Raw genomic sequence first — 27,828 nt, 5'->3', positions numbered from 1 at the left:
GGGCTGCTTTAGAGAAGAGGAAGAGTTGTTGTAGTAGAGTGTTGTTGACATGCCGTCATTTTACGCCGGACTGCTTCACAAACGAGGGTCAATTCAACACAAAAGATGAACATGACGGCACATGCTAGTGGATGAGTTGAATCAACTCCACAGCAACTACATAAATTTATCCACTAACCATTCAGAAACGTCCAGTTTCATTCTAAAAGTTGTAACTTCTTCCTGAGTCTCTCCATCAGTGTCGACTCCGCTTTGAACAATGTAAGGCTGAACACCGTTACTGACAATCCTCATTTTGGCTGCGTGAGATTCTCCAGCTTTGTTGTTGTTGAGCTGTTAAGAAAGGGGGCGGGGAGTAGCAGCTCATTTGCATTTAAAGGGACACACACAAAAACAGTGTGTTTTTGCTTACACCCAAATAGGGGCAAATTTGACAAGCTATAATAAATGATCTGTGGGGTATTTTGAGCTGAAACTTCTCAGACACATTCTGGAGACACCAGAGACTTATATTACATCTTGTGAAAGGGGCATTATAGGTCAATGAAGCACATTCAGTACATTCAACCACAATTACGATGTGTTGGCCAAGCATTTGGGTTTGTGTACTTATATAGTGTATGTACAGTATGTGGCTTAATGTACATGTTTTTATTTTAGTTGCTTTCATCAACATCCAAATGAATTCTTTTTTTTTTTTTTTAGATGCAGATGACCAACAAAGTATATTGACCACTTTGTATGACCCATAACGAATGGATGTGCCTTTGGTTTGGAAAGGTTAAACTTTGTTTACACTTCTAACAGATTGTTGACTGTAGCAGCCATAATATCAGTTATACCATTCATGAATATTATATATAGACCATGCACTTATGTGCTTCCTGATGGCACATTCTGCTGCCTAGATATTCCCATCTGAAAATCTATGAATGTGAAATGTGAAATATTCACACAAGCTTGAAGCATTAGTTCCTGAACATCCCTCTTCCAACTCAGACACCTACTCACCTCAGATTAGCTCGCTTTCACCCACACTGTATCCGCAGATTGATTCATTCACTGTTTTTAGAGTGCCTGAAATAGCCTCCGATTTGAAGCTATCCACAAAGGGTATCCCATGTACTAGGGGACATTTAAAACAGGCACTTTCTCTTCAATGAGTATTAAAGAATTGCAAATGACTGTATATAAATGTTGTACTATTATACCAACTGTATAATAGTTCTCACAGAAATTTTGTGTATATACATTGAGATCTTAAGCCTTGTTTTCCATAAATGGGAAGTGGATGGTTATTTATTTTGTCAGAGAAAGGTAAAAAAAGTACCTTACAAAGTTTGTGCTTCAGATCTCATTTGTAGTCATGATTGTTAAACTTTTCACAGCACAGTTGGTCACGTGACACATGAGTAACATGAGGTTTGGTGATAGTGACATCAAAACTGGTGGGCATATTTTTTAATTTCAACACAAGTGTGAATGACATTTGAGATCTAATGCCTTCCACTTTCCTTGTACAGAAAGTCCAAAGCGCAGACATTCTCATTTTCATCTCACAAAATACTGTAAATAATACAGGAGTAAAATGACATGAGGATTAGGGAATGATGAACTGTTTTGGCTGAATTTCTTTAAATCTAGTTTAGATATTATTTATGACTCAGGAAAGCTGCAGGCTTGTATGTGGATATTGAAATGTTAATGCTTCAGAGAAATTCAAAGATGCATTGGCTCATGGGATATTGTTTCACACAAGCATGTGTTGGGAATTGGATATGCAGATTGTCTGCAAGAAGAATTTCTTGCTGAGAAGGAGAGAAACAGAATAATTGACGTTCTGCCCCTGGGTAATGATTAGTGAATAATACCGAAAGCATTTGTTATAATATTAAAGTAATTTCCCTCATGATCCCAAAATGATTCATTATAAGCTCATTTGTGAAGCACACCACAGTTGTAATTAACAGGTAGCGCATGTATTGTCAGGGCAAAACAGCTCTACAATAAGGATCAGCTTGACAATGCTGCAGTTTCATTGGCTAAAATTCTCTCTTCATTCTTAAATATGTAAACCTCAAAATATAGCTACTTAAAGTGCCCTATTATGCTATTTTAAAGGTTACTAATTTTGTTTTTAAGGTCTCCTACAATAGGTTTACATGCATTAAGGTCAAAAACACTTTAATTTTCTCATCATATCCATTGCAGCATCAGCACTTTTCTCACAGTGTCAGAAATGGTTTGATCAAGGATTCAGCTCTGCTCTGATTGGTCAGATGGCCCAGTCTGTTGTGATTGGTCGACCGCTTACAGCTTGTGGCGGAAACTAAACACACATTACCATATCTGAATTTCAGTCAAACTGCTGTATTACACACTACATGAAAGGTAATAAAAAATATTGCTTTCATAGAAAATCAATTGTGTCATATGATTACTTCAGAGAATTCTACAATGCATTGCAATGAGAAATATTGCTTATAGAATTCATTCAATACTGTAAATTATCAATAACAATTGTTCAGTCTAAAACCCTGAGTATACTTCTTTTTTTTATGCATACGCCAGTGTAAGCTCACAGTAGAACGCACAGCCTTGCAAAGTATACTTCATTTGACTCGTACACATACACAGGCATTCAAAGCATGCGCAGTTTTGAGCAACCTCTCGTCGTGAGTTACAACCCATGTAAATATCTTTGTATTCTTTCATGCTAGAGTTGTACAAATGAGGGTACTTTCTAACCTCTTCACACAATCTCTCGTCTATGTAGGCCTCCATCGTCGCTGTAGCTTGCATGTGTTCCCGTCTGTTCTGTTTATGCAGTTTTTCTTTGACTACCTTGTGAATCGACGCTCCAGGTCACGGTTGCCACCTTGTGGATAAACTAATTACTACAAAAATAAACTAATTACCTGCAGAGACAGTAATCACATACTCTTCTAATGACAAAATTTGCATCATGCGTGCTGTATGCTTTTTATGCGTAAGCATAAAAAGTGTTTTAGTACCTTTAGTAGGCTACCTTTCTAGACCTCAAAAGGTGCAATGTCATTGCTGCCTATGATACCCTCAGATTTCATCAAAAATATCTTAATTTGTGTTCAGAAGATGAATGAAGGTTTTACGGGTGTGAAACGACATGAGGGTGAGTAATAAATGACAGAAATTTCATTTTTGGGTGAACTAACCGTTTAATCCAATATTAATCTGTTACCTATATTTGTGTATGCTATGTGTTTATGTATAGAATATCATGCTAGCTTATCAATACGCTAATACCCAATGCTATTCTCTTGAGTGCTTCACATGAGGAGCTCTATTCGTACAAGAGAGTTTCAAATCAGTCACTAATGAGGTTCTGTTCCTTAGAAGACAGATCAGTCATTGCTCATGGTAAACTGCTACTGTACCTTTAACTAACTGTAATGCCATCACAACATAATTGCTGTTTTAAGATTTCATTGAATAGCATAATAATATTTCCACAATGCAAACACACTGTTAATTCTCTAAATGACTGCATGAATTATTGTGAGAGGGCATGTTTACTTAAAATTTCTTACCAATTTTCCCAATATTGATCTTTCCTGCCATCTTCTGGCTAGAAAACATTATTGCCGCAGTCCACCAGTCTTTGCTGCTGCATCTTTCCCCGTGTACTTTGAGCTACAGATTCCCCTATAGCATAATTTTGCTCGTTTCATGGGAAATCTGGTGTGCTTGGGGGAAATAAGTACAAGATCTGATGTTTGATTCATTTAGGCCATTCACTCAGCAGACACTTTTATAAAGTGTCTCAGATGATGAAAAAGATAAGTTCATTTCATGCTTTCATGCTTACTGGTAAAACACCTATTAAACTGTGTTATTCAGTATTATGTTGCAGCATATCACTTCTGAATGGCCTTCAATGGAGAGCAATGCTTTTCATCAGCAGAATGCATAGGCCTTTCTTTGTATGGTTTTATTTTATTTATTTTGTGTCTCTTTATATTTCAAGTGCAAAAGAGGTGCAGGGTAGAGTCAAAGACAGACTTTATTTATCAAGCTTCAGTCAATAGTTCATTTGCAGAATTTTCTTCCTATTGTACATGTGTGTACCCAACTTGCTCTTCTTTCTGTTCATTGGCTGATGATTTTCCAATGATAACTTACAACCATTTAGCCATGCCATCTGCTCATTTAGATTATGCAGAATAAAAATGGTTTGACTTTAGCATAGAAAATGAAGTATGAAGTAGGCTATGTACTTTTTTTATTGATATACATCTATGTGACAGTTTGATGACAGGACAGTACTCCTGTAGGCTAGTACACAGGGAAATCCTCCCTCTGAGACATGCAGTAATCGGGCTGCAGGCTTTCGATGGTACAGTCGGACGTGTCCATGGTGCAGAGGCTGCAGTCGCAGCTGAGAGCCACCGGGTAGGTGATATGGGGATCCACCCCGGGAGGACAGTCTGGCAAGCGGACTGTCTCGTAGCGGACGTCCCGGTAAGTGCACACGTGTTGGTAGACAGTGGAAAATGGGCTCTTGTATACAGGCTCCTAGAAGCAAGATAAAAAACCACAGGAAATATTGATGCTTGTATAATAATATTAATGCAAACTAAAAATTGTTTCCATGCAAATTAAACGGAAGTACGCACCTTTGTCAGGCAGTGGCCACTGCAGATGGTGGTCTGAAACACCAGACATTTTGGACAGCCCTCTTTTTCCACGGCGACAGTCTCATTAACTGGCTCACATGGTGGAAGAAAAGAGCTTTGAGCAGAGACTAGTAGAACAACTAAACAGAATAGGAGAAGGAGGATGTTGTTTCGAACAACTAACATCCTGTGGAAGGAAAGGAAGGAAAGCAATTTAAATTACCTCCAAGCCCCATTGAAGCATTCCCAAGCAAAAAAATATTACTGCATTAAATATGTATTGGACTTACTTGACAGGTGTCCCCGTTGCTCAGCAGGCTGTTAGATGTGTTCAGACACAGAGCATCTGGCTACATTTATATACTGTAAGCGGTAACCAACAATTAAACTAAAATCTGACCTTAAATTAATCACTCTGATCTCAAGTGGATTATGTGTTTCCATTCTCATGTAACAACTATTTAAATTTGTCAGGTCAGCATGAACAGATAAAAGACACCTGCTGTGCATTCAGTGTCGCTTTGGACAGTTTCATGTCCTTTATCTCATCTAAAATGGAGTATTAAGTGGAGCTAAATTCAGTTCCATGGCCTCTGTGTTAAACGCAGGTCAGGAAATGATCAAGGTCTAAGGCCCTGCTCTCAGATTTCATTGTAAGCGAGTTCATTAGTGTTTGCAAGGCAGTGAACACTCAAACATCATACTGTATACACTCTTAAAAATAAAGGTTCTTTTTTGTCATCAATGGAACCTTTCCATTCCATTTTCTATTTCCAAATGTTCTTTATAGTGGAAAAAGGTTCTAGATTTTGTTCTTCACACCAAGAAAAAAAAGGTTCCTTTTAAGAACTATTTGCTGAAAGGATTCAATTCACATTTATTTGTATAGCGCTTTTCAAAATACGTATTGTTTCAAAACAGCTTTACAGAAAATGCATGTCAACATTACAGGATCTTTGGAGAACAAAAATGGTTATTCTGTGGCACTGCTGTGAAAACCGCCTTTTTGAGCCCATTTTTAAAAGTGTGTAGCAGCCTTTAAAAAGCTTCTCACAGTTACAGTATGATTTCACAGTATAGGCTGCCAACTTTGAAGTTCAGCTTAGAGTGAGAATTATTCGTATTGGGGTGCAGGGTGTGACAAACACAAAAACACTGCATCACAAGAAGTGTATTGTGATTTTCAAACATTTGGTTTACTGACAACATGTTACAATGTTTAGGCTGCTTGGTACAATAAAGGGTACTGTGTTTTAATTAGAGTTTTCACAATTTTATTTCAATTCCTAAGCTTCAATTCTGATCTAAATTCAATTCTAATCAATACTGAATCATTTGTATATTAAGTATAGGCTACAGTGGAATTTTAATAAGAGTAAAAATATAATGAACATGTAAAATAGTGCATATATGTTTTGAAAAATGCTCCTCTTTAGAGTTCATCTTTCTAGATAGTTATTGAGTTTATGGTCAGTGAATGACATGAATGTAACATTATGTGACATTGTTTACAAGCTGTCTATTCAAAAATGGAGGTCATTGGGGTTCATCAACTGTTTGGTTACAGACATTCTTCAAAATATCTTCTTTTGTGTTCAACAGAAGAAAGAAATTCATACAGGTTTGGAACAACTTGAAGATGAATAAATCGCAGTGGCGGCTCGTCAAGGGAGGCACAGAACCAAAATTTTGAGGAGAAAATGGGAGAAAGGATGATTTAATATTAATAAAATCCCCAGTTATTCGTTTCATTTCCTGTCTCAGAATGTTTTTTTTTTTTTTTTGTAATTTCACCGCTGTAACACCATAACATGTTCCTGGAATAGAAAGCACCGCCATTCTTCACGATCATGCCGAAACTGCCGCTGTCATTACAATCGCAGGGGATAGAGGCACATGAGCCGAGCTCGTCTTGTGCCTCAGTTAGTAAAAAATTTGCCAATCACCATGGAGTGTTTTACATTCAGTGCTTAGGAGAGTTGAGAAAAGATACATGGCAGGGGAGGCTAGCCTCACTTGGTATATCAACCAATCATCGTAGAAACGTAAATTATGTGAATAACGTGATATTAGTTTTGAACTACCGCTGCGCTGATAATTTACCAAGTATCTTAATTATGGAGAGTAGCGATATTGAATATTTGATCGCCAACATATTTACCAAGCTATCATTCAAACATTCTACAAATTAAAAATGAAGGAAGACTCCATGGATAAGTTGCAAATATAGGCTACAGCAGCCAGCTTTAAATGGCCCAAGACTGTAAAAAATACAGTATACTTAGTGTCCGTGACGTCACCCGTAGATTTCTGAAGAGCATTTTTGAAGCGAAAATGAGGCAGCTGCCATCTTAGCTGTGCGTCACTCCCGGATAACTGAAAATGGGCAAAGAGGCGGGACGTAGTTGGAACTGAGGTGCCTGATTACTGAAACCAAGCCCAGTAATTGTAATTTGTGTGGTGTGTGCAAATAACAACATGAAAAATCAAACATACCTTTATAATGAAATAGCGATTGCGAGATCAATCCAATCCATGGCACTTGGGTAAAATGTCCATGAGTGTCCATTGAAAAACAAAAAAGTACTTTTTATCCACAAAAGCGTTAAATCCATGAAATATTGATATATTATCCATTGTTTGCATCACTCTGAATGATCTGCTCTCCATCATCTTTCTTCAAGAAATTATGCAATCTGAGCAGTTTATGTTGTAAAACTGTATATGATCGTATACATTAGACTCACACAAACAAATGAGCCCGCGTCCAAAGTATCATTTTTCAAAATGCAGCAGTTTTGGTTTTAATATCCAAGCAGTGCTGTCAGAGTTTTATATCCTCCCGCCATTGTCATTGTAGTAAATCTCAGGAACTTTTAGCCATTGCCACGATCCAACAACGTGTGTTCTGTTTATCTTCCGCATGCCTGCACATCTACACAGATGCACATCAGTCTCGACTATTAATGCAACAAGCCATATTTTATAATTGTATAAAATAATCAAGAAAAAAGCACAAATACGGCAGAGATGCCAAATTCAGCAGCTGGAATTAGCTGAGGTGATGACGGCTCACAGACAGCAGCAATCTACCTGTCACTCAAGTGACCACACCCTTAATTATGCAGAACTTTAAGGCTTAATATAATTTAAACGGATGAGTTATAAAAAAATTCACCCCCCTCACAGTTGTCATGAAGGGCAAAATTAGCAGTATAGACCAAAACCACAATTTGAACCAGGCTGTAAACATGTTTTTTTCTGCTGTAAAGTTGGCCATTTTAACATGAGATTCTGCTCTCTTTTGGAGCCTGTCCCTAGCAGCCAGTCGATTAATTGCAGTTTAAGTCACTTCCGTATTGGCTTCAAGAGGAGGTTGTTGCTGCTTGGGCACAAGACCAGCTCGGCTCATGTGCCTCTATCCCCTGCGGTTGTAATGACAGCAGCAGATTCGGCACATTCATGAAAGAACAGCGGTGCTTTCTATTTCAGTAACATGTTATGGTGTTACAGTGGTGAAATTACACACAAAAAAAATACACATTCTGAGACATGAAATGAAACAAATGGGGATTTTATTCATATAAAATCATCCTTTCTCCCATATTTTCTCCTCAAAATTTTGGGGACACTGTGCCTCCCTTGCCTCCCCTGATGAGCCGCCGCTGGGAGTGAAATTATTTTTTATTATCTTGCTGTATTTGTCATTTTCTTTACATTTTCTGTCTAAATGAGCAAAAAGCCAATTTAAAGCAGTTAAGCTAATAATAGGCTAATAACAATAATAATAATCGGCAGGGGATGCCCAGACCTCTAGAATTTAGTGTGCCGCCACTGAATTTTCATTTTTGGGTGAACTATCACTTGAATGTGAGCGATGGCAGCCCAGCTACTACTGTAGTTTATCTCAAGATCAGGAAAACTGAATTCCTCCTGATATGACTCCAAACTATAAATTCATAAACTAAAAGTATAAACTCTTGTTATGTGTTGTTTGTAGGACATGGCAGAGATGATCATGACAACATTTAAAGTGGATGAAGCATCTCATTTAGCCTACACATGATCGAAACCTAAAAGCTAAACTTATTTTACTGCTTACAATTTCATTCAGAAAATGCAAATATAGTTATTTTCTGTTGTGCATAGCCTATTTAAAACACTTCTTCCAAAATATAATTTTAAAAAATGGATTTGGAATTTGGAAACGGAATATTATTTTATTTTACACTAGTAACCTTACATTTTGCCAATTTACCACAGTACTGGTCCATTAAACGCCGGAACCAACAGTCGCCAGTTAAAGTGTTCCGTCAGGAAGGATTTATCGGCGCACCACAAAAGTATTTTTTATATAACGCATATGAACTTGTTTGAATGATTGTGTTGAAAATTCATCTAGAAAATGACTGAGGAGGGCGGTAAGAGTCAAGTGAGTGTTATTTTATTCAAGAATTGTTTTCAGATATTTACGCTGGACTTTATAAGAGAAGGTCATACAATACGCTGGCCATTACGAAAATTAACCATGGTTTTATTATAGTAAAAGTCTAGTAACCATGCTTTTATGTTTGTTTCTTTGTTTGACGGATTGATTACCATTTGTATAACCACAGTTTTACTACAAATAACATGTTAAACTATGGTTAGTATAGCTAAACCATGGTTAATTTGAGGTTAACGTTACCATAAATTAACTACAATAACTGTTTCTTTATTATGTATTTTTTTATTTGTAGTAAACCCATAGTTAATTTTCATTGAGCCTTATTATACTACAGTGTTATGGTCACGTTCACCTTGTCTAGCAACACAAATGTAACATGGTATTACCATGATTCTTGTACATGATACCATGGTATTACTATATGATACTGGTACCGCCACTGTAGTTTGTTGTAATGGTTATAAGCTCCAGATACTCATATAAACATGCTGTTAAGTGTACTTTTTGAGTTTTTTAGGATGTCATGTTCATACTATTTCTGTTTATTCAGTGAACTCAGAAGTGTAGTGAAAGAGAGGCAGAGATACACACTGTAGTTTTATAAAAATTAATTAAAAGATTGTTCAGCCATTAATTCAATCCTAACATTATAACACCCACAGGCCTCGAAGGTCCAGAGTATCCTTGATATTCAGAACACGCCGTGTGCTCGGGAATCTATCCTACATGGAGCAGGTGGTTCAGTGGTGGCAGGATTGGTGCACTTTTTGGCAACAAGTAAGGGCTTGATTCAATTCATCTTGATGATGACGATGTATCTGTTATAATGTAATGCTCAGATTGTCATTCACAGGTCGAGTGAAGAGGTCGTTTGATGTGGGTGTCGCAGGATTCATGCTCACCACACTGGGCTCATGGTGTGTGTCTCAAAAACAGGCAGGAAAACTGCATATGCATTATAATTGGGTCCTCAATACTGTAAAACACAGGGGGTTTTACTTTACAGTAAGAAGTATATCATTTTAATCAGCATAAATAAAGGGAAGTGCTTCAAATATTACCTTGATTTATTCTAGTAAAATAAAAAAGTTGTTTATTACAGAAATGTGAATATGAAAATGTGCATTGGGGAAAATTATAATGTATTGTCATTCAAATGTTCTATATAATCAGGGTGTAGGTTTCATAAAGTTCAGCTGTTTATCTCATGCTTTTATTTTCCAGGTTCTACTGCAGATATAATAATGCCAAGCTGCGTGTTCAGCAGAGAATCATTCAGGACGGCATAAAGAATAAAGTCATGTATGAAGGCACAAGTTTGGATCCCACACGGAAAAAGACAGAGGATGAGTAGAAGTGTCTGATGCCTTTAATGTGAAAGCCACTTTATTTATTGCACAATTAAATCTGTCAAATGTTTGTAATAAAAAATGTTTTTAAATAAAACGAATGCTTTTTATTTTCATTTTGAGAATGCTGTAGGCAGAATGTCTCTGAAACGCATAGAAACTCAAAGTACTATTTGTTAATTTGCAACAAGCAACACTTTTTGACAATGAAATATATTTTCACCGAGCTCTGATTTAAAGGAAAAATACAAAATAAAAGGAGAACACACTAATTAAATAATAGACTTATCCTTTTCCTGCTTGTCAGGTGTTTTAATAGCTGCAGTTCCTGCGTTTAAACACACGATGGCGCTGTACCACACCTGAATGAATAATGTCACTGCATGAGATCTGTGCACTGCAGGAGGTATTGAAGCAGGTTCCATTTGAAAAGATGCTGATTTTGTTTTGTTGAACCTGCAAAACTGAAAGCTTGACTTTTAAAGGAGTAACATTTATAGTCCACAGCAGTACAACATGCTTTTCTACATATCCCTATATAATATGTCTTGAGACTTATAGTTATGATGTCACTGCCATATAATGCCATTCAAAAACACTCTGGTTTGAGGTTGATGGAGAACTGAGCCTTACTAATGGGGCTGCAGATGTGCTTGAGATTAAAAAAAAAAAAATACTGGAAATTGCATTTTGAAAATATGGCATTTAAAGGAATATAGCACAATCACATTTTTCAAGCAAGAATTTTACAAAGTTTGTTGGGTAGAAATGACAAAATGGATTGTGTTCAAAATGAAAAGACTCTTTCTGGCAACTGACATTATATCTCACTAAAACATCCCTTCATACCAACTGGTTAAAGTCATTGCAAAAAGGCATAGAAAAGTGAAATTAGTTCTAAAATTATCCAAGATCATAGTTTCTGGTTTGTTAGTAGGTGCCATTTCTTTCGAGTGTGTTCACACACTAATTACAGACACAGTTCTCTTCAAGAAACCTGACTTACCTTAATGCTGAAGGTATAACAGTGACACAGCAGTTGCTCTCTTTGCACCTACAGTACTTCATTACAGTGATCTCAGCGCTGTATTGATATTCCTACTGTTCTGAACACCTTAATCCTAAACTTAGGCAGTTAATTCAGTCCTTTCAAAGTCATTCAAACTTTGTTTTGTAGATAATGGCACTACTTTTATTAAAGACTTACATATGCATCTATATATGCATGATGAATTGTGACTGGTCTTGTCTTCCTGGCATCTTTTTAACAATTTATTCACCTTTGCTCAGTAACTATTTACATTACAATGTGGGTTAATGGCTACTTTTACTGTGAATATGGTGTAAATAGAGTGTCTTATATACTGTAGACATTTCTAATAAGTGGTATGCCCTGTGTATCTTAGTGCTGACTTTTGTTTGTTAACGCACTTCAATCTGTATATGGATTATTGTGTGTAACAGTGAAAAAGCATGTCTTTATGTTAGAGCCCGACCGATATGGATTTTTGGGGGCCGATGCCGATATTAACTCGAAAAGAGCCGATTTATAAGCCGATATTTTGATTTTGAAAATAAACTGGATATTAGACCCATTTCCTATAAACTACACTTACACGACATTCAATAGCAAAATATCTGCCTGTTCTATGTATGTGGGCTGTATAAACCATTTTCCAGAAGGGATTATGTTAAAAAAAAAAAAAGCCTTAGATTACAGTCTCAATGACTAAACAATTGCACATCAAAAGTATATATTTTTTTAATGATCAAAAAACAGTCTGGTTTTAAACATTTAACAGTTTTACTTACTTCCAGTTGAAGCTGGTTTTAACAGTCTGTGTGTGTACTGTAAATAAATTATAATACTAAAGTTAAAGTAAAAGAGCTATACCAAACAAATTCAATATTCCACAAAACCATGTCAATGAATTGAAAATAAAATTAAAATAAGTTAAATGGGAAACACTGCAGATATATTTAGAATAAGTTAAACGCTAACGTTATAGTTTGACCTCTTATTAACGTTCGCGCTCTTCCACTGATAAACATGGTATTAGCTTTGTGGGTAATCTAATATAGCAATGCATTAGCGGCTGTAAGTGATGTTACAGAATATTTAGAAGTAATAATGATAGGACCGTTAGCTAGAACTACCACACTGTTTTTATATACAGTGTATGAACTAAATCTACAATCATTTCACATGACGAACGACAGACTCACCGTCAAAAGAGTACAACAATACTTTCTTCTGTAGTGGATTTCTGGCGCTGTTGTCAACTGGGGAGTTGCAGAGCTCCCTCTGGTGGGCAAACTATGCAACACTCATAACATGAGTGAAGCATGAGACTCTGTTTCTCATGTTTCTTCGGCCGTTATAAACGCCGATGCCGATTTAAATGCAATTAGCTCATATCGGCCGATAATATCGGTCGGGCTCTACTTTATGCTATTAACAATGTCATAATCAAGTTGTTTTGAATTCATCATCATATTGTCAAGTGACGTGCCAAATTTACCCTATATGATTGATTATGACACATTGTTAATAACATAAAGACATGCTTTGAAACCATGTAACACCTATAATTTGATACAAAGATAACATAATTTGCCTCTCCTGTTCAGATAATTCCTAGAATACTCAAAAGCTTCTGAAATTCAATAATTCGGCTTCTCAAACCAATTATTGTGGTAATACAATTTAATTTTATTTCACTTTACTTGCGGGTGAATTTAATTTTAAAACAAAATCACATAATGTGGTAAAAGAGCTGACATTAACTAGAGATGTGCTTACACATTAACAAAAAAAGTTATGTCACCAATGAAATAATGATGTGGTAAAATTATTTTACAAAAAAAAAGATCTCAAAACTATTAAAACCATTTAACATTTGCAAATAATATATTTTATGCACTGTATATACACACTTTATTATATACAATACTACTAGAATTCAAAATCACTGCATTTATGGTGAAATTAATAAAAATGCACATCCTTTTGTAGACTTGCTATTTCGATTAATACATATTTTGTAGTTTCATAGATCATAAGGATTCAAAAGCAACTACTTCCTTACAAAAACTGCTGTGGTGGTAGGCTACCATGGTAAAGTGGTGGTATTAGCACTATGGTACATTGATATAGTGTTAGTGAATTATTACCATATTCATGCACAATGCTATTTACATGGGATTCCAAAGCAGGCCACCTTCAAATGAAAACAATGGGCTAGTACCATCCCAGAGTACCATGTGCTTTTTGTTAGTGTTCATGCATTATATGGATCGATGCGTGCGTTACACTGGAGGGAAAATATGGACTTTGAATGGTCACTCTTGATCAGTGGAGTTCTCTGTGTCTAATTCCACAATCTCCACTTCATTGTGGGAGCTGGAAGTGCTGGCGGCGCGCGCTATCTTCGTGAGGGTCTTCTCGTATGGGGCCGGTAGATAAACCATCAGAAAAACCCCGTCGCTCTCTTCTTCGGCTCTGTCTCCTTCCTCCAAAGTGGACAGAAATTCAGCGGTGCCATTAGCGTCGTCAAAATCCAGTGTTATTACTTTGGCCGTGTTCTCTTTGACCCTGAAACATCTTCTGTAAACGAACAAGGCGATTCCAATGAGGAAGAGCAACGAGCCCGTTATTATGGCAACATAGAGCGTTTCCTCCGCTCTCTCTCCGACCTTGTTTGAAGCCAGCTCGTTCCAGTAACCCTGACAACACATGAGAATAGAAACGTAAGAAATCACATGATGATGATCACAGGGTCAGGTCTGTTCCTTAATGTCACCATGAAATATTATTTTTTTATGGAATATTGCAGCGATTTTTATAAATGATTTATCCATGCACATCATTATTTTTATTTATTTTAATTCATGTGCCTCATAATCTTTATTCACAATAACTTCTCCCTCTTGCAGCGATATCTCTTCACTGATGACGTGTTTACTGGCGCGAGGGACGGGGCAACCTGTCACTCATATTACATCACAGCAATGTTGTGCTGCAGGGATGGAGTATTTTTGTAGGCCAAACACCCAGAAATCAGTTTTATCACTTCCAGTTCTTTTTCTTTTTCACATTTATTACTACTGCACATCAGCAATAAGATTTTACTTACTCACAAGTGTCTAAATATGGTTGTCGAGGACTTTAAAACGCCATGAGCCGAACAGGTATTCTCGTCTACCAAGGCCTTGTCCCCAATGTCACACTTATGTGCACTTACAGACTTATGGACTTAAAATGGCTGCCATGTGCACGTGTCTGTTGAGTCCATGAGCCTGCAGGGTGTCCCATTTGTCATTTTAGTGATATGCACCCTCGATGCGCACTTTGCTGAGCCAGTGAGCTCCACAGCAGACTTCTGCCCGACAGTCAAAGCGCCATCACTGTACATCACAAAAGCGTGGACTCGGAAGAAGATTGCGAGGGCTTAGGGTTCCATTTGGGACAGGGCCTAACTAGTCCATTTTCACAGTCTCATTGTGTTTATAATCGCGCTCTTACAAACTATTCTCACTCAAACTTGTTTTTTAAACACAAACTGAAAGAGTTGTAGCTTGGTGAAGCTTGGTGAAGGCGACATTAGTCAAGTTGTCCATTCCACTTTTTGGTGCTGTTTTGTTATCGACAAAGTGAATATGCAGTTAAAAAAAAAAAGATTGCAACATTTTCTGTCTCCAGCCTGTTTCCATCCAATTGGCCTTTTACCGATAAACTGGTTGTGCAAAATGATGTCATCCCTAAAAAAAGCTCATTGTCGCATAAGTTTTGTTGTATCGCTAAAAAATCTGCAGTCGGAGTCATTTCCGTACATAATTTCACAGGCACTATCGCAAATTATATCATACTTTCACATTCCAAATATTTGCAAAATACAGAGAGTAATGAGACAATTGGAATTCACCAGTTTACTCCTTAGTATTTTCACAAATAATAAGCCTATTACTAAATTAGGAAATAGGAAATCAAGGCAGCTAATTTCCTGTAGGCTATGCAAAATTTGTAGGGTCCATAAAAATATTGGTATTGGCCTATACAGTGAAATGTTCGGTCATATAGCAACAATCTTTAATGTATGCTAGTTGCGGTTTGTCGTGACAGAGAACCAATACATTCAGATCATTCAAAAAAAAGTTTCAGAGTTCAATAACATCAAATCGATCAAAAACATCAAATCGCTGCTGATTTTTTATTTTTGACGAGCTGCAGAGGTGCTATATTTTCCTCATCTAGAAGGCTTGGAAATAGGCTTAGCATGTTATTTGCCTATTTATACACTGTAAACAATATTGCTCCAATTATCTATCACAACTTAAAACTTAGTGTCAGAATATCTTTCTCAGATTTAAATTAAGATAACTCAAATATCCAAGTTGTTGCTTACAGTTTTTCTCAGTCGCTTTGGTACATTTCTCGAATCAAACTCACAATTTGCAAAACAGTAAGTGCATTTCTCAAAACAATTTGTACAAATAGCAAAACACCATGGATAACCTGCAAAAGCCACTCTCTTACTCAAAATCCTTAGTTCATCTCTCAAAAGTAAATATCTGTGTCAATGAACATGTCAGTGCCATCAGAATGACAAGTCCTTGTGTCATTGTGTACGGATAAGACAGTCAAATTGTTTAGTCATGTTCTCAATATAACAGTTTACTCTGGAGGGATGTTCTGATGGAAACTATGGCTAAAGTTTTGATGACAATTATTGTCAATTATAAGTTACATCTTAGTGTATGTGTGAGTGTAATTGCAAGAGAACGGAAAAGATTCAAATTTACTCTCTTACTGTTTGTACTGTATTTTATTGACAGAACATGTCATTGAGTCATTGAATCATGTCGTTAGAGAAAGTCAAGATTCACCTGGGAGCAATTTACCAATTCAGGACAGATTTAGAAAAAAGTCTAATGGAAATATAGAAAGTATAGAAATATGCTTGACATATTATGATAACGTGTTCAACCATTTTGCATGTAAAGACTTATGCTATGAGCTTGTGCCTAAATGTTGTGGGGGGTGAGACTATTCAACAGAGACCCAATATAATACATTTTGATCAACATGACATAAGCAACTGATAATGTAGGAAACAACAGAGAATTGTACATAATCATTTGCATGGATGTACCAAAGCATTTGCAACTTGTTCAAAGAAATGAGAAACTGCTTTTTTGATGTGCACAAGTGACACAATGATGTGAGAATTGAACAGGTAGTTTTGAGAATTTCAATTCTGATCTGAGAAATGTACCAAAGCGACTGAGAAAAACTGTAATATAACTTAACATTTTAAGTTGACTAAACGTTTTTTTTTTTTTTTAAAACCTTTTTGACTAAACACTGTACAGAATGTAATTTGTCTTTTTCATCTTCAGAACAAAATGAATACATTTTAACTTGTTAGCCTATAAAACACCAACTTAATATCAAATTAAGATGGGTAATCAAGATTTTTTTTTTTTTTTTTTTTTTACAAAATAAGGATGAATGATGTTTGAGAGGTAACACGTCTTATTCTTACCAACAGTAATAAAATAATTTTATAGGCCTATACAATTTAATAATATCTATAGGCTACAATAGATTTAATGCGTGGACGCTGCTTATAAGCTAATTCTGTCATGTGACTCCACATTTATTTGCGTTAAAGCCCCTTTTTTCGAGATGGTCCTCACTGCAGAACACAATATCCTCCCACTTTATATATCCATAAACCTACCCGTCTCCACCTCCTGGATCTCGAGTGTTCTGCAGTGAGAGGCTACTGCTTTTCTCGACAAAAATTGTTTCCAAACTAGCGACATTTAAAGTATCGACATAGAATTTATGCTCTAAAGCTAAACGAAAAAATATTGCTGAATTTGCAAAAAAATTATCGATAATAGGCATTTGCATCAGCAATATCAGTAAACATTTTGATGTGCTAAACCTTTTTTCACAAAAAAATCCTTGGATGGAAACCTGGCTATTGAAAAAAGCAATTCCTTGATGAATTGCTTTTGATCCTCTCTAGTGATAAAAGCGTTTGTTAAATTTGTAAATGTAGGTTTGTTCACTCCATGTTGTAATTACGAGATTCCAACTTGTGAAAAACATTCACGTCCTTGTTAAGCTCGTAATTACAGCTTGTAAACTGGGAATTTTCTGAGAGCTCCAGCTTCACCTGAGCACTGCAGATTTCTTTTAGGCGTTGATAGTGTTGCCACAGAAGCACTTAATTATGAGTCTTAGGATGTGAACATCTCCGAGTAGAACGTCACGTGTCGTTATCTCGAAATTACAGTAATTACGACATGGCATGAATGCAGCAGTAAATGTAAAATGAAGTGTGGTAACCATAGTATGAGTGGTTTAATTGACTCCAGTCTGTTGAATTTTTGAAAAATAATGCTCTGCTTTGCACCATGCCTGCATTACCACCTCAGTTGTGCATTACTTTTCCATAATTCAACAGCTCATCATCGTTTATTCTTTACATATTGCATTCCTGCTTGTGTGATATTGCTCAGATATTATATTATACATATTATATTATTATTATACGACATAGTTCCAACATTAGTTCAGATCTGTCAGCATTCAACAGTTTAACAGCACTGAGACTTACACCATATGACTGCTTTTGTGTGTGTACGAGTGTTGGTGACAGATGCTAAATGCTTATGATATGAGCCGTGGAATGAATGATCATGCTGTAACTTTTAAATGAAAGCTGTCATATAGAAATGTGACAGGCTACCCCTGGAGGGATGGGTGCAGTTACAAGAACACATGGTTGATTTACCCCATCTGCATAGTCTATAAGCAAACGAAAGAGTTTTACCTTAAGACGGTTCTCAGTTGATGGCGACGCAGATGCACCTGCGACCCAGTCGTATGAGCCCCGTCCTGCCGGGCCAAACTGTATCCAGCTGCTGTCCATAAGCACACGCATGTTTGCTCTGTCAGCTCTGCCAGTGAGTGCTGATTATACACTGCTGCATCATCTAGCATTAATGGCTTAGCCTGTGGCCGTCATATGCAAGTAGAAGCCGTTTGACACAAGCAGGGATCAAGATTTGTGCCGGAGCATCCAATCACAGGGAACTGCTGAACCCAGAACTTAACACAACTGGCCTACATACATTACACAGCTGTGAGGTCATCTGGGTCCAGTCCGACGGCTTTGGGAAACAGTCCTAACTTGTGCTAGCTGCAGAGTTATTTTCTCCAACGACTGACCTTCTTTAGCAAAAAACCAAACACATGTATCACTGAACTTTGTAAATGGAGCCACATACGGTCATATACGTGACAAGAATACTTTTTGTGTGCAAAACCCCCCCAAAAAGACTGACCAATATGATCTTGATTTGATTAAAGCTCTAGGAGTTTGTTAAAATACAACATCTGGAAATGGCAAAAACTGCAAAAATTTTGCACTCTCACTTTTTTGTAGGTATTGGGCTGTTATATCTGTGTACCGAATTTCATACTTGTATGTGAAAGGTAGCGCAAATGGCGCTCAATTGAAATTTTGTAGGTGCCGCTATCGAGCCATTTTGCCACACCTAATTCTGAAACCCATATCAGATGTAAATTTTCACCACTTCTGATGTGTGTGCAAAGTTTCATGAGTTTTCGAGCATGTTTAGGCTCTCAAAAATGCGATTCATTTCAGAGAAGAATAATTGACTGAGCAATTACAATAATGAGTAAGTCATTGAATCATTCATTCAAACGATTTGATCAAAACAGCTGATACATTCGCAATTTTGCTTGCTCAGAAAAAATCTTGTTTATTGAACTGTTGTATAATGCCATTTGCAAAAGTGCTGATATCCTTTATAAATATTACAAACAAGAACTCACACAGAGACATTTTTGACCCATAACTTGAATTTTGAGGTCATTTTTATTAATTTTGGTGGAATTTTTACTCCGAGCCCCCGTTAATTTCCAACACTGTCATCTTCGTGAGCGTGAGCGGAGGCCCCTTCTGTTGCAATGCCTGTTTCAAGTGAAACGGTTGAAATGGTGAAACGGAGCACACGCCAACTACAATGGTTAAAAAAGAAGAAATTGTGTTTTGCTGAATTCTGACCATGAAGGGATAGTTCACCCAAAAATTTTAATTACCACATGATTTACTCTAGGTGTATATGACTTTCTTCTTTCAGATGAATACAATCTAAGTTATATTAAATAATGTCCTCAAAAGGGAAATATCTCGTTATAATTAATTATAAATATTTGGATCAGTTGCTCGAATTTTAGGAATTGTAGGTGTGTTTTGGTGGAATTTTAGGCTTCCACCAAAACACACTTCATGTAGTTGAATTAAACTGTTCATTGCGATTTCACGTTTTTAAACTTTAGTTAGTGTGTAATGTTGCAAGCCTTTTATTTTTCATGAAGCCTTTTGTTGCACGTCAGCTGTGATAAACAGACATCCACTCGCATTACGTGTGTAACAGTGGCCAGATAGTGAGAGCTCTGCGTATAAACCACTGCACACAGATGACCGCTAGAGAATGCACTTGCCTCGCCTGCCAGCAGCGATCGGGCTGGGGTTCGAGACCATCTTGGTGGTTAGGAATAGGATTGGAGAGTGAGTTTTTGAGGAGGAGCAAAGAGAGGGGTGTGTTTGTTTGGGTTGATTTCAAAACAATGTCCAACGGTGTTTTTGAAAACCTACTTATCCCACCTTTAATACTAAATCGCCGTTTAGTCTTCAAATGTACGATACTTGCAAATGCCTTAGCTGTTGAAGAGCGTCTGGATATGCAGTCTCAGGAGAAATTCTTGATGGTTCAGTCCGATGGTGCTGAAGTTGTAAAGGTCACACCTTTGAGTTTTGGCTTGACCAATGAGAAAGGTGCAATTTACAAGCGGGAAAATTCCTTTGTTTGAAACTGAACTCATTTGCATGAGGGGAGTAAGCTGGCAGTTTGTGTCCATTTATATTTTTTTCCATTTTAATTTAAAGGTCCCGTTTTTCGTGGTTTTTTGAAGCTTTGATTGTGTTTATAGTGTGCAATATAACATGTGTACATGTGTTAAAAAAAACACAGTATTTTTCACATAATTTACTTATCTGTATACCGCTGTTTCCACTGTCATAAAAACGGGCTGATGACTTCCTTGTTCTATGAAGTCCCTCCTTCAGAAATACGTAACGAGTTCTGATTGTGCCAGCGGTTCCTGTATTGTGATTCGACAGCAGTTTAGCGCATCTTGCCTGGAAAGGTCACGCCTCTTACCATAACGTGGAGATGCACGCGCTCAGTGTTATTGTAAACATGTCTTTAATTTTACCCTATCAATTTGAGCCGGAATCAGACCCGGTGATTGGACTGCGGGATGAAAATAACAGCGTTTCGACGACACGGCGACAAACACACTCTACAAACGCAACTCTTGTGTATTCCTGTGGGCGGAGGTTAGTCAAAAAACTGTTTTAGTGACGTCATTAAAGAAGGAAGTAGAGGGATGTAGTCCAAACTGGCCGTTCGATGTAGGCGACTTCTGTTAAATAAAATATCTCGCTTGGCATTGAACTTTGAGCTTTAAAATTTTACAGATTTTATTTATACTCTAACAACAACATTACACACTAACTAAAGTTTGAAACATGGGATCACGAAGAACGGGACCTTTAACAAAAATACAATGCATTCTAAGGGATGGTGAGTATGCTAAGAGGAGTAGCGTAAGCTTAGATGCCTCTCGTGGTTCAAACAAATACGGCTGGACAACAGACCCAAGCTCCTACCCTAACCTAATGCTCTAACTTCTTCGCTTCCACGTTCATTATGTGTCAGGTCAGAATTTACTCCTTTGCCGTAAATCGATGCGTACAGTCATCTGTCGGATAGTTTTAAATATGGATATTTTTCTTACACAAACGCATTGCTTTGCTTCAGAAGGCCTTTATTAACCCCCCGGAGCCGTGTGGATAACTTTTATGATGGATGGATGCACTTTTTTGGGTATACACCTAGGATGGCTTGAAGGTGAGTAAAGCTTGGGGTAATTTTCATTTTTGGGTAAACAAACCCTTTAAGCTGAGATGGTGTGGCATAACCTAAAGAGGGCTGTTCTATCAAGACAAACCAGAAATACTGATAAACTAAAAATAGATTTGAGAGGAGGGATGGTCCAAAATGTTATATCACAGTGCATTAAGTAATGTTAACAGATACATTTTTAATTTTTCAAGATCAAAAGTTGTATTAATAAATGTTGAGATTAACAATAACTAAAAACATAATAAATGCTGCAGACGTGTTGATCATTGTTCATGTTAAATAATGTAGTTAACTAATGTTAACAAATGAAACCTTATCAACGCATTTGTTAATTTCTACTTCTGGGGAGCATCTAAGTATTATGTATATCTATTTTTTATAATGATATTTCAGCATTATATTGCTTTTCAGCATCTGCTTGGTTACAGAAAAACCTGTCTCCTATCAAAATAAAAAAATTTCAAAGCATAAATGAATCCACTCAGAAATAAGCTCTGGTTTTTGCAAATCAGTTTGCAGTGTATGTGCATGTGATTTAATAATATAATAAACAGACTCTTGCCAATAAAAAAGCACACACACACGGTTTGTAATTCTGCTTATTTATTCTACAACACTTACAACATAAATGATCATCTAATAAACACTTCAGAAGACATTCAGCGTAATGCACATACTGCAGTTGATTGATAGAAGTTTGATAATAAACAGCATGTAGTAAAGTAAGTACTGAGCGCACTCCCTCCAAACACTAACATATCCTGGCCATAGTATTTAAAAGAATATATGTGTGGTACATTATGAGATCATTACTGGTAGCGCACTGGAAATGGAGTGGCATTATCAATTAAACATACGTTTGCAGAGCTAAAATTAAGACATGTTTTGAGTATTACACAGAAATCAGTTTTAGCTTGCATTTTTAGGTTTAGCTTAAGTCTGCACAACATAATCCATAGTGTTTTCCTATGGATTCAGACCAAGGTCTCAAACCAATCCTTTACACAAAAAAATCCTCTAAAAATATCCCTTGGAGTTTATAAAGTCTGTGTTTTATGAAGACAAAACACTGTCTGAACATTTTCACAATCTGTTCAAAGAGAACTTTGTGCTTCTGACTACTTACAAAACCAACACAAATGTAGACTGTACTTCAATTTGTACCTACCTGGAGAAAAAGAAGAGGAAAAAAAATAAATACAAATAAAAAACCTGGACTCTAGACAAATCAGGATTTCAACTGGAAAAAAAAAAACACCTTCGTTTTGCTAAAAATAAAGTATATAGTAATAGTTTTTTAGAATTCAATCTCATATTGAATATAAATTTGTCACATAAATTTGTCTTTGGTCCCTTTCAACATCCTGTTTAATCTCCCCGTTGTTTACGCCAAGCATTTGCCATAAACTCAACAGAATATGAGCAAATAGAGCCAAGGATTATACATTCTGATTATGATTATGCAACATAGGACTGTGTGCACTGGATATATGTAAAGAATATCTGTATACGGGTCCAGATCTTCCTATAGATCCCATTGCGCATACTGAAGTGCAGCACAGTAACTATTTATGAATTACATTCCATTTCTCTGTAGCTTGTCATATGTTTTGAGCAAATTTCTCTTGATAACACTAAGCATCACAAAATAAATAAAATGCATATCCTTTTTCACAATAAAAATCAACATATACATAATACATGCAGATGATTGAAGACAAAAAATAATATTCAAACAACTGCAGTTTTAGATCAAGAAATAAAATATATTTGGGATAAAGCATTAAAATTGTAAGTGCAAAGATATCCAATTTTAATAAATACAGATTGCAAATAGTCTCCAGTTAAAACTGTCCTTAAATTTCAACCGTTTGATATGATAGTTTCGGCGAGACTTGACTTTTAAGACAACATACGGTGCAGCTATGAAAAGTATTCTATTGTATATTTTATTTCTTACTGTTTTATTCAAGTTTAGTCAGATGTAATGTCGTTTGGTGAACTCTAAAACTAGTATCTGATATTTAAACCATAGATTCCCATTGGATTATGGGTAGTGGAATCTATGGCGCACAGTTTCTGGCTGACTGGATGGACGGACATTGGATATTAAACAGAATAATGAGTTTTGAGAGCTAGTGCAGTGTTTGTGGATCAGCTTTCATGTGAAGCTTGAACGCAACTCCAGTGCTTCTAGATTTACAGACAAAAACAAACTGAGATAAAGCCAACGCATCTGGACTACTGATTTTAAACTAGCTGATACTCTATGAGCTGATATCAGTATTATACACACTACAAAAGGACGCAATGTCGTGTTATATTCTGTCGTGTTTTTGTTCAGAGTAAAATAGGAATCAGAGGAATTGGCTTGAGTTAGATATTTAAAGGCATTGAATATTATGGACATGAAATGTGATAATACTACAGTATAGCAACATAAAATGGCATTTAAAAAGCACAAGTTCATGCTTTAGATATATTAAACAAAGCATTAACAAAAGTGCAAAAAGTTACACATATCATTGTGCAATGACTTTAACTGATGTTGAAATGTTCAGGGGAGTTTTAAAGTTGAAGTTTTAAAGGGTTAAATGAGAGAAAAACACCCTGGAAAACAACATACTTCTGTTTATGGCACATGTACATTTAAAGCCAATGAACTTTCAGAGATATAAATAAATAAAAAATATAGATTCTGAATTTAACAGCATGAATATTGAAGAACATCCACAAAAGGGATTTGTATTACACAGAGGTCACTGTGCACTACAATAAAAATAGTTAGCAAAGTTGGACAGCTAACAGCGTCACGGGATATATGAGCATATGCTGAGGCAAAGAGTAAAGCACATGAAAAAGGCTGGTCATCACAGGATGATGTCATAAACACGCCCCACTCGCCCGAGCCACTCGCGCACCGCCTGCCGCACTCTGAGGTCAGTCACATGACAGGTCAGCTGACTGATGCAGGGGAACACCGCTGGCTGGAGGCCGATGAACGTGGGGTCCGGCAAGAGCTGGATCTGATTCAGGACCGTGAGGACCATGTTGGTCCAGGCCTGGGCAGGAAAATGGACAATCCAAGTTTGCATAAAATAATATCAGTCCTATATACAAGAAATCTGCAATTCCAAAAAAATCATTTAATCACAATTAATTTAGCTGAAGGTTTTCTGCACAGGTCAGAGGTGACACCAGAATAGAAATATTCATGATTCTGCTTAGCTAAAAATACAGAATTACTGTGAAAAAGGTGTCTTTGTTACAGTGTAATTATACACTTAAGTACTGCGGAATATTGATTAACAACATGCACTTATTAGAGGGTTTGGTTTAGTTGCATGTAATTATGCATGTAACATGCATAACAAAGACACTAAAATAAAGTGTTACCCAGAATAATCTTAGAATCATGTCTGCATACATTTAATTTAAAAAGTTTTAAATACTGTATTTTACTTCTGTATTTTTAATTTATTAATAAAATTGGAAATAATAATGGATTTTGAACGAGCTTTTGTTTTGCTATTTTTTGTTTTCGTTTGAAAGTTTTAGTAATTTTTCATTTCATTCAGTTCAGGGTTTCTGTGGTTCTTGAAAAGTCTTAATTTGCAACAAATTAAGGCCTTAAAAAGGTCTTATATCAGAACAAAATTCATTAAATGTTGCATGCATTGCAAAAAATTTATATCTTCCATATTTTTTTCTTTTTATCCTGTTTTCCAACACAAATATATACTTTTTCCAATACAAATATCTAGTATTACTTGAAATGCAAATGTAAAATAAAGTCTAAAAAAAAATTATGTGAGTTTATGCTTAAAACAAGAACAAATATCTGTCAATCTGAGCCCACTTGCAGATATTTGTTCTTGTTTTAATCATAAACTTCATTTTGATCAATTTCACAGAAAACAAAACTTCATATTTTGTCATTTTGCTTCTCAAGTAAATGTATCATGATTTAAGAATCTTTTGTACTGGAAAAAAGAGAAATACTGAGGAAAAACACTTTTTTTGCAGTGTGATCAGAAGGAACAGTTAAATTTATTTTCATATTGTAGTAGTTTTGAGCAGAACAATTCAAGCTTTTTTGTAAAATGAAGTTAAAAAGCAATGGATATCTGTTCGAAGTTGTATTTTCAGACTCTGAAGTGTTGCTATAAGTCATTGTGTTTCTCTCTGGACATTTACATATAGAGAACATATTGATGTATTGTGTTCCCTTGAATTTATTCCTTACATTTTCTTTACTTGATCTTAAAAAGGTCTTAAATTTACTTTCATAAAACCATCAGAAACCCTGTAGTAGTTATTTTCATTTAAATATTTCTATTTAGCTTTAATTCATTATTATTTCTCTTTCAGTCATTTTAGTATTTCAGCAAACTTATTTTACTTATTAAACATTATTTTGTAGAGTTCTGTTGGTGTTAATGTTGATCATTACATCAACATAATATTGTCTGTAAATTAAACTCAAATGTTTAGCGTTAATTGCCTTTAAAAAAAAAATTAAGTTATAGTAACGTAATGAAATTGTCTTGACAACTTCAGAAATTAGGCAGTGGATTTGTAGTTCCCAGCATGCTTTGCAGAGGACTTAATTTAAGGAGAATAAATGTTGAAATTAAGTGTTATTTTATGTGTTTTTAGTGAAGGGAAAGACCTGTTACCCCTTATTTACACTGCACACGTCTGCAGCGCATTACAGCTCCTTCAACTCACACCAGGAGCATTTCAGAAGACCAGATTTGCCTGTCCGGCGTTCGTTTCCTTGATTTTGTAGTGTTTTAAATGGCTAAATGGTTATATTTAGTCCGGTTTAATTGTGTTTATTGCTATGCCCTACTTTATTTTATTTCTATAGCCTACAGACAGTTAATACACTTAAAAGTCCAGTTATGGACAACAAGGATAAAAGATTTTCTTCAATTTCTGGCCTCCTAGTGCATTGAAATATGATCTGGAGTCTACACAGGGTGATTATTTTGACTTTATTTTGTATGTGAACTGTGCGGTTTGGACGCTCCGTCCGTCAAAAATAGACTTGGCGCCTATCTTTAGCGAAGCTGGTTTAAACACAAGCATTGACTAGAGTGGCCGCGTCAGAGCCGTAACGTGCCGCAGACAGGTGCAGTGTAAATAATGGGGTTAGTGTTTAATGCTGTTATGTTTGACATTTAAAAGAGTTTCTGTAATGTTGAAGTTTTTGTGGTTCTGAAGAGTAGATACATGCACTAATGCCAGTGACAAGTAATATCTTACTTGTTCATTAAACGTATGTTAATTAAGTTACGTTAGCATGTGCTATGACAGCTGTTGATCTGAACTTAAAAAGATACGGTTAATTGGTTCCAGGGCTACAACTCTGGTAGTTGGAGTGACTTAAGTTTTTTGAGTAATCAACATAGAAATATGTGTTTATGCTACAAATTATTAAGTTCCTCTAACTCAGTGTAGCTTGTTGTTGGAACATAAATTCACTCAAAGTTGTCATAACTCAAAAAAATGATGTAAACTGTTGCATTCATTTTTGTTGTTGTTGAGCCAACACATTATTATTTAGAGCAGGGGTACTCAAGTTCAGAGGCCAAGAGGGCCGCATTTTAACAAAATGAAATGCGAAGGGCCGCAAATTATAACTTGGATCGTAAGACTTTTTTTTAGACCTACTTAAGACAATATTTGTAGTTTTACTGTTTATTTACTAGAAGTGCAGTTTATTATCTAGCTAAGTCTTAATAGTATGGTGTCGTTCTTAAAGTGTCACTGAACATGATAAATGGCATTTAAAAAAAGGATTAATAGCTTGTCTTGTTGTATTCTTAATGTACAAATGCATAAAGAAAAACAAGAACTGATGAAAAGAAATCCTTATTCATTTGAAATGTCTGTATTGTTTTCACAAGAAATTTAAGGTCTGGCTGTTGTTCACTAGCTGATGAGAGTTTGTCCGTAAGACGAAAACATTGCACTTCTTTATAGTCTTTTTATACTCCATTGCACCTTTTTAACACTTTTTATACCACCTATTTATACTCAGAGAATAATTGTTTTATTATTTGTATTATTACCTAGTCTACCTTTTAATTTGGTCAGAATCCAAAAATCTTTTTTTCTTCTTCTTTTTTTTTTATGTTCAATCACAATCTCATGAATTATCTAACTATAACCAACGTTGTAAACATGATAAATAAGATTCTCCGTGAGCTCAATGATGTGACGACAGATCTGTAATGGGAGCGCTCTCTGCTTGCTTTCTGTTTATAACACATTGACATAAAGAATAAAAGGTTTGTTTTTCATGCTGCTCGGCAACTTACACACTGCAAAGTTT

General features: G+C 36.0%; 4 protein-coding genes across 4 annotated transcripts in view; 1 reads left to right on the top strand and 3 right to left on the bottom strand.

Annotated features, from left to right (window-relative positions):
* Positions 1–3,891: 3,891 nt before the first annotated feature.
* On the bottom strand, positions 3,892–5,464 carry lhb (luteinizing hormone subunit beta). Its single transcript, XM_048205848.1, has 3 exons — positions 4,946–5,464; positions 4,656–4,842; positions 3,892–4,554 (listed from the first exon to the last, which is right to left on the bottom strand). The coding sequence occupies exons 2-3, from the start codon at positions 4,839–4,841 to the stop codon at positions 4,315–4,317; spliced, it is 426 nt and encodes a 141-aa protein (XP_048061805.1). The 5' UTR covers position 4,842; positions 4,946–5,464; the 3' UTR covers positions 3,892–4,314.
* Positions 5,465–8,930: 3,466 nt separating this feature from the next.
* On the top strand, positions 8,931–10,548 carry LOC125277459 (cytochrome c oxidase assembly protein COX20, mitochondrial). Its single transcript, XM_048205846.1, has 4 exons — positions 8,931–9,087; positions 9,765–9,879; positions 9,956–10,019; positions 10,327–10,548. The coding sequence occupies exons 1-4, from the start codon at positions 9,061–9,063 to the stop codon at positions 10,454–10,456; spliced, it is 336 nt and encodes a 111-aa protein (XP_048061803.1). The 5' UTR covers positions 8,931–9,060; the 3' UTR covers positions 10,457–10,548.
* A 2,605-nt stretch (positions 10,549–13,153) lies between these two features.
* LOC125277458 (small integral membrane protein 28-like) lies at positions 13,154–18,762 on the bottom strand. The gene is made up of 2 exons (XM_048205845.1): positions 18,299–18,762; positions 13,154–14,177 (listed from the first exon to the last, which is right to left on the bottom strand). Exons 1-2 carry the CDS (start codon positions 18,407–18,409, stop codon positions 13,794–13,796), a joined length of 495 nt encoding a protein of 164 aa, XP_048061802.1. The 5' UTR covers positions 18,410–18,762; the 3' UTR covers positions 13,154–13,793.
* A 3,309-nt stretch (positions 18,763–22,071) lies between these two features.
* arfgef3 (ARFGEF family member 3) overlaps positions 22,072–27,828 on the bottom strand; it is a 66,024-nt gene continuing 60,267 nt past the window's right edge. Inside the window, 1 exon segment of the mRNA XM_048205842.1 lies at positions 22,072–24,547. Coding sequence (XP_048061799.1) covers positions 24,356–24,547 — 192 coding nt within the window. The 3' untranslated portion in view covers positions 22,072–24,355.

This window comes from Megalobrama amblycephala, linkage group LG10 (assembly GCF_018812025.1).
Source record: "Megalobrama amblycephala isolate DHTTF-2021 linkage group LG10, ASM1881202v1, whole genome shotgun sequence".
Classification (NCBI taxonomy): Eukaryota; Metazoa; Chordata; class Actinopteri; order Cypriniformes; family Xenocyprididae; genus Megalobrama; species Megalobrama amblycephala.
This window is presented reverse-complemented; position numbering and strand designations above follow the sequence as displayed.

What these genes read in the sequence shown, in the direction of transcription:
- lhb (XM_048205848.1), bottom strand. Translation starts at nt 4,841, where the DNA reads ATGTTAGTTGTTCGAAACAACATCCTCCTTCTCCTATTCTGTTTAGTT. An exon ending in GTGGCCACTGCCTGACAAAG is followed by an intron (nt 4,555 to 4,655) that starts GTGCGTACTTCC and finishes TCTTGCTTCTAG; the next exon opens with GAGCCTGTATACAAGAGCCC.
- LOC125277459 (XM_048205846.1), top strand. Translation starts at nt 9,061, where the DNA reads ATGACTGAGGAGGGCGGTAAGAGTCAA. An exon ending in AGGAGGGCGGTAAGAGTCAA is followed by an intron (nt 9,088 to 9,764) that starts GTGAGTGTTATT and finishes TAACACCCACAG; the next exon opens with GCCTCGAAGGTCCAGAGTAT. An exon ending in GGTGCACTTTTTGGCAACAA is followed by an intron (nt 9,880 to 9,955) that starts GTAAGGGCTTGA and finishes TGTCATTCACAG; the next exon opens with GTCGAGTGAAGAGGTCGTTT.
- LOC125277458 (XM_048205845.1), bottom strand. Translation starts at nt 18,409, where the DNA reads ATGCGTGTGCTTATGGACAGCAGCTGGATACAGTTTGGCCCGGCAGGA. An exon ending in CAACTGAGAACCGTCTTAAG is followed by an intron (nt 14,178 to 18,298) that starts GTAAAACTCTTT and finishes ATGTGTTGTCAG; the next exon opens with GGTTACTGGAACGAGCTGGC.